Source organism: Eretmochelys imbricata, chromosome 25 (assembly GCF_965152235.1).
Source record: "Eretmochelys imbricata isolate rEreImb1 chromosome 25, rEreImb1.hap1, whole genome shotgun sequence".
NCBI lineage: Eukaryota > Metazoa > Chordata > Testudines > Cheloniidae > Eretmochelys > Eretmochelys imbricata.
In genome coordinates, this window is record NC_135596.1 from 4,280,195 (window position 1) to 4,289,867 (window position 9,673).

Sequence of the window (9,673 nt, forward strand, 5' to 3'; positions counted from 1 at the left end):
ACACACCCTGCCCTCCACATGCCAGCGGGAAGTGGGTCGTTCTTGGCTTACACCAGCCTCTCTGAGAATCCATGGCTGGGCAGTGCCAGCTTTGGGTGGTGAGGTGAATTCCAGCTCTGGAGACTGAGCCACAGGTGCACCATGAGCAGCACCAGGACAAAATCCCCCTGCCCCGCACCCGGGGTGCTGCTCTGGGGGGACCTGCTCAGTTTCCGTGTCCCAGTTCAAGCCTTAGCTTCTCCTGAGTCCCATCCATGCCATGGGGCTGCCCTGCGACTCACTGACACACACAGGCTAGCCAACAGCCAGGAGACGCCAAGGCCCAGATAGGAGGTAGGTACAGAAATGCCCATGGGGGTCTGGCCCCAGGAGCGTCTGGTGACTCCCAGCCCGAATGGGAACCTGGGACTTAGCAGTGAACGGTTTCCTATGTTACCAGATTTGCCCGTTACTTTGGGGAACACTCATTTATTAGGGTTACTTTTCTGTGGGGGAGGGGGATTCTGTAATTCTATCAATGTACTGCTTATACACTGTGTTCTCCCACGGAGCTTTGCTTCTCCCTGCTGCAAGTCCCCTCCCAGTGGAGCGATCCTGCAGGACCTTGGTTCCCCAGGGCTGGGTTCTTCCAGTCCCAGAATCAGACAAACACACACACACGTTAACGCATCTGGGAGGACCGGGTCAATAAGCACCCCCCAACTGACCTCTTACACGTCCCTGGACTCAGCAGGCCGGGTTGAGCAGCACGTCCAAGCTGCCACCCGCCTATGCCCCAGGTTCAGCACGACCCTATCCCCGCTTTCACGTTACCATGGTTCTGGTCGTAACCCACTCGAGCAAACCCCACAGGATTTTTGGGCACTGCAGGGATCTTTAGTTTGGGTACGAGGAGCGTTGCTGCAAAGTGAATGGGGAAGCCAAAAAAAAAAAAAAACCCACCCATGATGGGATTGAGGAAGAGAGAGAGAGAAGCAGCCATCTTAATCATGAAAGTTATTTATTGCCAGGTAATAACCATAGGATAGCCAAACAAACATGTTTAAGAAGGATGAATTCAAACTGGAACAGGTACAGAGAAGGGCTACTAGGATGATCCGAGGAATGGAAAACCTGTCTTATGAAAGGAGACTCAAGGAGCTTGGCTTGTTTAGCCTAACCAAACGAAGGCTGAGGGGAGATACGATTGCTCTCTATAAATATATCAGAGGGATAAATACCAGGGAGGGAGAGGAATTATTTAAGCTCAGTACCAATGTGGACACAAGAACAAATTGATATAAACTGGTCATCAGGAAGTTTAGACTTGAAATTAGACAAAGGTTTCTAACCAGCAGAGGACTGAAGTTCTGGAACAGCCTTCCAAGGGGAGCAGTGGGGGCAAAAGACATATCTGGCTTCAAGACTTAGCTTGATAAGTTTATGGAGGGGATGGGATAGCCTAATTTTGGCAATGAATTGATCTTTGACTATTAGCGGTAGATATGCCCAATGGCCTGTGATGGGATGTTAGATTGGGTGGGATCTGAGTTACTACAGAGAATTCTTTCCTGAGTGTCTGGCTGGTGAGTCTTGCCCAAATGCTCAGGGTTTAGCTGATCGCCATATCTGGAGTCGGGAAGGAATTTTCCTCCAGGGCAGATTGGCAAAGGCCCTGGGGGTTTTTCACCTTCCTCTGCAGCTTGGGGCATGGGTCACTTGCTGGAGGATTCTCTGCACCTTGAAGTCTTTAAACTACGATTTGAGGACTTCAGTAGGTTAGGGGTTTGTTACAGGAGTGGGTGGGTGAGATTCAGTGGCCTGCGTTCTGCAGGAGGTCAGACTAGACGATCATAATGGTTCCTTCTGACCTTAAAGTCTATGATTCTAAAACAGTGATAATATTAAATCTAACTTAAATTGGATTATAAAAGTCAGGTTTAGAAAACTATAACTGATCACACAAGCCAGGGTCAGAAGGCTATTCCGAGAGAGAGAGAGCTGGATTCTCGCCATTCCGTGAAGCTTGAATCGATTGGGGATCTGAGGTGGTGGTGGTAGCTGAGGGTCCAGAGTGCTGGAGTCAGGCAGAGCCCCCAGCACGATCAGTCAGGAGAAGATGAAGTCCCAATAGAACTGATGCAGATTTTGGATCCAGGCATCAGAGCACTTATTTGAGCATGGGTAGGGGTTTTTGTAGGGAAACAACAATGGTTGGAGGGAGAACACTAGATTTGTTTATGTGTAAACTTATGGCTCAAGGGAATATACCAAAGTTGTTTTGTTCAGGCTAGACAATAGGAACTGATCATTCCTGGCTATGGGCAGTGTTCCTTCGAGGGAGCTCACAATGCAATTAGGGAGCTTCAGTATTTTGGATACCAATAAAAGGATTTATTACTAGAATTGGTCTGAAACTACAGAGCTGGGAGGGTGCAGGCATGGGTTCATTAACACCTGGAGCAGAGATCTCTCATCATGCAGTGCCTCCCTGCTTTTATAGTCCCAGAGTTCCAAGGGGTTCTTGCTTTGGACTCTCTGTTCTCCATTCTGTATGCTAATAGAGATGCCTCCCTGTTCCATCTTTGATGCAAATGAGGCTACGGGAGTTTCTTTAATCCTGTCACCCTTATCCCAGGGGTTTAGGTGTCTCCCACGGCCTTTTCGTTGCTTTTTGTACATCTTTCTTCTGATCGGTTTTGGTTCAAGCAGAGGCTGGGCAGCGGGAGGTCTTTAGTGAGTCAGACAGAGGCTGGGTACTGCGCCCTGATTCCCCAAGGACACAGAGCTGCTAGGTAACATCTCCACCTGTGCAGGTACCAGCTGGCTCTGTGCCCTTCCATGCCCCAGGAATCCTGCATGATCCACCGTGGCTGCTGCTTGCCCCAAACCCCAGAGCAAACTCCCTGCGCTTCTGGAGCAGTTTCTAGTGTAACTACATAAACAGCTGATGGGGGGAAGGTGGAGATGCTACTGAGACAGGACTTTTCTGTGCAGAGCTGAAGGGAGGGGTGTGGGGGGACTGGGGGCTGGAAGTGCGGGGCTGGGAAGGATCAAGGTGCTTTGGCAGAGAAGTGGGGGAGGCCTGGATGGGCACAGCCAGGTGGGCTCTGCTCCATCATTGAGGCGTGTGGGTCTGGATCTTGATCTCTTTGTGCCAGGCTTTTGGGAGAAGCAGGAACGGGTCTTGCCTAGCATCCTGCAGCAGATCCTTTCATGTAACCTAGGAGTCCTGGCTGCCAATCCCCCCCGCAACCACTAGACACTGCTCCCTTTTAGAAAACGTGAAGGCAGAAGGGGTGAATACGCTTCTCCCTCCCTCCGCGGGGTCAGGTGAGTGGAGGATCCTCCTTCGACTGCACAGCCTGAGAATGGGGGAGCCAAAGGGGAAGTGAGAGTGTGTGGAGGTGGAGGGTGCTTTGTAAATCCCCGGGGGAGGGGCACACACTACCTTCTGGAGAGCTACGGGGCACATCCCCTCCCTCCCCATTTCTAACCTCTGTGGCATCCTTGAGTCAAACAAGCACCAGCCAGGGGAAGGCTGCAGATTAGGAGCATCCCTCACACTCCCAGCAAGGTGGGCTCAGGGGGATTTACACAAAATCCAATTCTTTTACATTTAAATTAAGTGCATTTTTCTTTTTTAAAACAAACCTACTTAAATGGGAAGTTATTGACAACCTGGGTCAAGGCCCTAAATTTACCCTAATCCTGTACATCAAATCCCATAGAATACGAAGCAGGATGTTTGCTCTTGAAGCTTTACAGGAAGGCAGGCGCCTGATGTATGTATCCAACAGAGCTGTGGCCGTCACATTGAATGAAAAACACATTTGGAAATGCTGGGTTTGTGCATTGTTAATTGAATCCCAATTTCCATCCAAAAGCAGCTTGACACAAGGAGAACTAATTAATCATCTAGTAAATAAGAAATGCATTGCTCACTGTTTTCTAATGGTAGAAAATAGGAAAAATTAAGAATCTGAGTAAATGTACGTTTAGATATGTAATTGCTTAAATAAGTATGTACAGTTCTAGTGTATCCTCGTGATTAGCAAAAGCCAGTACCAAATTTAGCAAAAAGGCTATTTTAATGGCAAACCAACCTGTTTTAATAGTTACCACCAATGAGAATCAACCTTGCTTTAGAAACATAACTAAAAAGTGCAAATGCAAAACAAGACGCAATTTGATTATTTAAATCAAGGTTTCCTGCTTGCTGATTTAAATCACAATTCAAATCTGCGGCTGAAATCAATCCTCCATGCCCTGTGCTGTCCTAGGGCCTGGACACAGAGCCATTCCCCTTGGCCCACCTGCTGACGATACTAACCAATTTCATCCACTGCTCCCACTGTTCCTTGAAGGCTCTTTCAGAAAAGCTCCAAACCATCACCTAAGCGTACCTCTTGTCAAAAAGGCTAATAGTATGTTAGGGACTGGTAGGGAAGGGATAACAGAAGACAGGAAATATCATAATGCCACAGTATAAATCCATTGTGCGCCCACCCCTTGAATACTGTCCAGTTCTGGTTGCCACCATCTCAAAAAGGACAGAGTGGAACTGGAAAAAGTCCAGAGAAGGGCAACAAAGATGATCCAGGGATGAACGGCTTCCACACGAGGAGACACTAAGATTACAGCTCTTCACCTTAGAAGAGAGACGACTAAGGGTAGAATGATATGAGGTCTATAAAATCATGAATGGCGTGGGAAAAGGGTTAATTGCCTGTTCCCAAAACAAAAGCCGCAATTAAATTAAGCGGCAGCAGGCTGAACACAAGGAAGAGCAAGTACTTTTCACATAATGCACAACTCGTGCGTGGAACTCATTGCCATGGGATGCTGTGATGGCATAACTGGATTCAAAACAAAGCTAGGTAAATTCATGGAGGATGAAGTCCATCGATGGCTATTAGCCAAGATAGTCAGAGACGCAACCCCACGCATGGAGCACCCTAAACCTCTGACGACTGGAAGTGGAAGCTGGGATTGGGGGGATCATTCCACAGTTGCACTGTTCTAAACACTGAAGCTTTGGTACGGGCCACTCTCAGAGACAGGCTACTGGGGAAGACGGACCATTGGTCTGACGCAACGCAGGAGACAGGGGTGAACCCATGGTGGCTCACAGTGGATCAGCAAAGCAGAGCCCTTTCTGGAAGCTGGCTCCTTGAACCCCAAATTCCAGGCTTTCATTGGGGGTTGGGGGGGAAATAATTTTAAAAATGAAGCCTCTAGCCTCACGCTGTGAAATAAAATTAAAAAATCCCAGCACCACATGTAAAGGATGCCTGCCCAAGGCGATGTCTACATTTACGGCAGTGTGCTGAGTACAGACACTACACACAGCGACAGGCCGCAGTGAGAGGCTCTGGCCAGGGGGAGGCAGTGGGACATTACTCTGCTAAAAGCAGCCGTGGGAGGCACTGCTTGGGCTTGTAGACAGCCATGGAGAGGACAAACCTGGGGGCTGAGGTGTGTCCAGCTCTCTACCGTACTCTGCTCACCTAAACCACGTCTCACCGTCCACACTCTTTGTACCCAGCTAGCTGGGCCTGAAGCATCTGCTACTCCACATGCTGCCGTACAAACAGACAGCCTGGGCCGGCCAGCCACGTGCCACTGTCTTTAATGGCTCTGCAAAGCCCCTGGCCATTTTTTTCATAGATTTATAGATTGTAAGGCCAGAAGGGACCTTGTGATCATCTAGCCTGGCCTCCTGTGCCAGCCATCTATCGGTCGGACGGCCATGTCTCCCCTGATTTATTTCCTGACACCACCTCGCACAGAGTAAAAGTTACCAAGAGCTTTGGGTTGAAAGAACACCGGGTAACACCACTGCTACTCTGATTCAGCCCTCGAAGGGAGCCAATGACCCAGCGATGCGCCGGATGCCGTGGAGAGGGGGATGCATGAAGATTTCAGCCCTGGGTAACAGGGCTCAAATAACAGGACAGACCCACCAACGCTGTCCAGTTATGGCCAATGATTTATTGTCGTCAGTATTCAAAGTAAAAATAAGAGACTCTGGCCAGGCGGAGGTGCCAGTTGATCCCAGCTCAGGGGCCCGCCCAGCTGCATCTGTTTTCCGTCTCACAGGACACGTCCAAATCCCACCTCGAGCCCCAGTGCAGCATCCTTCCCAGGCCCGGGGGCACAGGAGGTGCAGGGCTGTCACCATACAGGCCCCACCCTAAAACTTCTTGCTCTTGCTCAGTTTGTTGCGGCGCCAGGTATTATGCTTCCGCAGGAGCCTCCAGTACTGGGGCGTCTCAGGGTCCAGCTCCTCCAGTGTCTTGGGGGGGCCGAGGTGCATCTGGAAAAGCCTGGGGACCAATGCACAAGAGAGAGTGAGTTTCTAGGTCAGGCGGGATCCCTTAATCCTGACCCAGGTGATGGGATGCATCAGCCCACTCAGGTTCCAGCTAGCTCCTGGTCTCATGCGGTCACTTGCCATCGAGCACGCCTCATCATTTAAAGCGCCCTAAGGCTAGCCAGGGTCACCAGAGCTGGGCCCAATTTTTTGCACAAAGCTTTTCTGGTGAAAAATGCAGATTCAGCTACACTGAAAAGTTTCACAAACACGCACCAAATTGCTTTGGTTGGGAAGAATGATCCCATTTCATTTCCACCTTTTCAAAACAAAATGTTCTGATTTTTTTGGTTCCAAGCGAGGTGGCATGTCCAGCTTTCCTTTGATTAAATAATAAAAAATGTTGAGAAAGACAAGATCAAACCAAAATGTTTTCTTCCATCTGAAATGAATATTTTTCCTGCTTTTCAGAATTACCAGCAAACCAGAAACTCCCCCTACTTGCTCAGCTCGGCTGGTCAACCCCCGGCAGATGGGGGAGGAAGGACCCCCTGCTCAGGGCCTGATCCCACAAACACGTGGGACTAAGCACTGGCAGGGTCTGGCCCTCGGAGGCCACAGGGCGGGACGCTGCTTGGTTCTGCAGGGGGCCATGGGTGCCGGGATACAGCACAAGCATTGCAGGTAGCTAGAGTCAGACACTGACAAGTGCAGGGGTGCCGGGGGGGAGTATGAAGGGGGGGGGATGACACCTTTGTAGAGGGGGTGACAGCTCTGCTTGTTTATTATTTCTATTCTGGTGGCACTTAGGAGCCCCAGTCATGGCCCAGAACCCCACTATACAAAGTGCTGTACATTATTTATTAGGTGTATTATGGTAATACCTAGGAGCCCGAGGCGTGGTCCAAGATCCACAGTGCTAGGGCTGTACATTATTTATTAGGTGTATTATGGTAGCGCCCAGGTGCCCTCATCGTTACCCAGGACCCCATGGTGCTACGGGGCTCTACATTATCTATTAGGTGTATTACGGTAGTGCCCAGGAGCCCCAGTCATGACCCAGGCCCCCACTGTGCTAGGGCTGCACAAACACAACAAAACACCCGGACCCTGCCCCAGGGAGCTCACAACCCGAGTTATTCAGCAACTTGCTCTCCCCTTTCAGCTGTGGGGCACAATATATCCCATAAACCTGATTTAACCCCATGTTAGAGACTGGCACAGCTAGGTACAAGGTCTCGCAGGTGGTCAGTGATGGAGCCAGCAATGGAACCCAGCAGTCCTGGCTCCCAGGCCCCTGCTCTAACCACTAGTCTCCATGTGCCTCGAGTGGCTGGGAGAGGGCAGACCAGGCTTCACCCACCAGTCAGGATACTCAGAGTTGTCCTTCAGAGCCACCTCTGGGCCCTGTTTGTAGAAGTTCACTCCCATGGCGTGCGTGGTGAGCAGCACGGGGTCCTTGCACACCTCCGGGCCTTTCAGCTCCTCCTTACTGAAGCCTTTCCCTTTGGCCTTCACCGCTGCAGAGACAAACACAGATGTCAGCAGGGTGCCCGGCCGCCTCGGCACTGGGGGGAGGCACCGGACTATTGCAGGGAGCAGCAATGGTCCTACCAAGTTCCTCCGCCTGCGATTTCCACTTCACAGGGGGCAGAGACCAAACACTCTTGCTACACAAGTGAGCGGCTTTGGAGGCACGTCCACTGACTCGGAAAACCTCAAATGCTCCGCAACTGTACCACTCAACCCTCTCACTTCGACTCCCCATAAGCCCAGCCCCCGGCAACGCAAGGAGCAGAAGCCTGTGAATTTCTGACGTGCCTGTCACTGTGACGTCAAGGCAGCTCTCAGTCCAGTTAGGGTCACATTACCTCCGAGAGTCTAGGCCACTGTGGTGCAAAACAATGAGCCTCTCTTGTTGGGGCAGTCGGAGTGGGCATATTAAACCCCACACCACGCTGATGTCCAAACACACTTGGGAGGACCTCAGCGCAGAGCAAAATGGGCAGCAATCTACGAGGCTCGTAAGATGCCATCACTACAGCACGTGACCCCTCACAATCTGCAGTGTAGTTATTTTCCCAATGCCCTGGAGGTAGGACCCCCCTTTTACAGGTGAGGAACTGAGGCTGGCTGCCTGGCCCAGGGACACACAGGTCGTCTCTGGCTCCCAGGTCTCCCAAATCCATGGCTAGTGCCCCAAGTGCTGGACCAATCCTACCTCCCCTCGCCTCCAATGAGGTTGGTATTATGGATTTGCAACATGGGGAAACTGAGGTACAGAAGGGGAAAGAGAAACTCGCCCAAGAGGCTGCAGAGGTCCGCCAGCAGGAACAGAACCCAAGAGTCCTGACTCCCAGCTTGCACCCGGGGTAGATGTTCCTCCCTCAAGGGCAGGGTGAAATCTCGGGGGTAGGGGATTGCTCTGAAACGAAACCCAGCCAAGGCTGCGCCCGGGGGCTGCTGGCGTGAGAGCCGCAGCCTGGACACAGCCACACCATGGAAACAGGGGCCAGCGCCCCCTCTCCAAGCCCGCTGCTCCCAGCAAGCAGCGCTAGGGCTGGGGGCCCCAGGGGGCTGTCGGGAGCGGGGCCACCCGACCTGAGCGCGGGGGTCCCGGGGAGGGCAGCAGGGAGAGCCCAGCTGAGTCCCAGCCACTCAGTGCACCCCAGGCCCCCAGCAGCCAGCGGGGAGGGGGGGCCCGGCCCCACGCTCACCTGCTTTCTTGGCATAGCCACGAGCCAGCACGCTGCAGAAGGGGCCGGCGCCCGGGCAGCGCCCAGCCGCGACAGCCCGCAAAAGCGCCCGGGCTGCCATGGGCCCGCTCGCTCCAGCTGCACGCGCGGGGCCGCGCGCCCGCCTTCCCCGCCCGGGGCGGCTGGGATTCGCAGTCCGGCAGGGACCAGGGAGCATGCTGGGAGCTGTAGTTCCTTCACTCCCCTCCCCTCGGCGCTGCAGGCGGGAGATGGGGGAAGGCTCTTTCGGTGGCCCGAACTGTATTTCCTGTAAATCTGCTCCTGTGGATTAATGGCAATTTAAATTCGGATTGTGCCCAGTGCCCATGGGCAGTGACTAGGGTCTACACTGGGAGTTGAGGTCGAATTTAGCAGCGTTAAATCGATTTAACCCTGCACCCGTCCACACGACGAAGCCCTTTTTTTCGACTTAAAGGGCTCTTAAAATCGATTTCCTTACTCCACCCCCGACAAGGGGAGTAGCGCGGAAATCGGCCTTGCCGGGTCGAATCTGGGCTACTGTGGACGCAATTCGATGGTATTGGCCTCCGGGAGCTATCCCAGAGTGCTCCATTGTGACCGCTCTGGACAGCGCTCTCAACTCAGATGCACTGGCCAGGTAGACAGGAAAAGGCCTGTGAAT

At 52.2% G+C, this 9,673-nt stretch overlaps 1 protein-coding gene across 1 annotated transcript; it reads right to left on the minus strand.

Moving 5' to 3' along the window:
- Positions 1-5,953: 5,953 nt before the first annotated feature.
- MRPL54 (mitochondrial ribosomal protein L54) lies at positions 5,954-9,159 on the minus strand. The gene is made up of 3 exons (XM_077805374.1): positions 9,013-9,159; positions 7,659-7,815; positions 5,954-6,308 (listed from the first exon to the last, which is right to left on the minus strand). The coding sequence occupies exons 1-3, from the start codon at positions 9,110-9,112 to the stop codon at positions 6,176-6,178; spliced, it is 390 nt and encodes a 129-aa protein (XP_077661500.1). The 5' UTR covers positions 9,113-9,159; the 3' UTR covers positions 5,954-6,175.
- Positions 9,160-9,673: the final 514 nt, after the last annotated feature.

What these genes read in the sequence shown, in the direction of transcription:
- MRPL54 (XM_077805374.1), bottom strand. Translation starts at nt 9,112, where the DNA reads ATGGCAGCCCGGGCGCTTTTGCGGGCTGTCGCGGCTGGGCGCTGCCCG. An exon ending in TGGCTATGCCAAGAAAGCAG is followed by an intron (nt 7,816 to 9,012) that starts GTGAGCGTGGGG and finishes TTGTCTCTGCAG; the next exon opens with CGGTGAAGGCCAAAGGGAAA. An exon ending in AACTCTGAGTATCCTGACTG is followed by an intron (nt 6,309 to 7,658) that starts GTGGGTGAAGCC and finishes ATTGGTCCCCAG; the next exon opens with GCTTTTCCAGATGCACCTCG.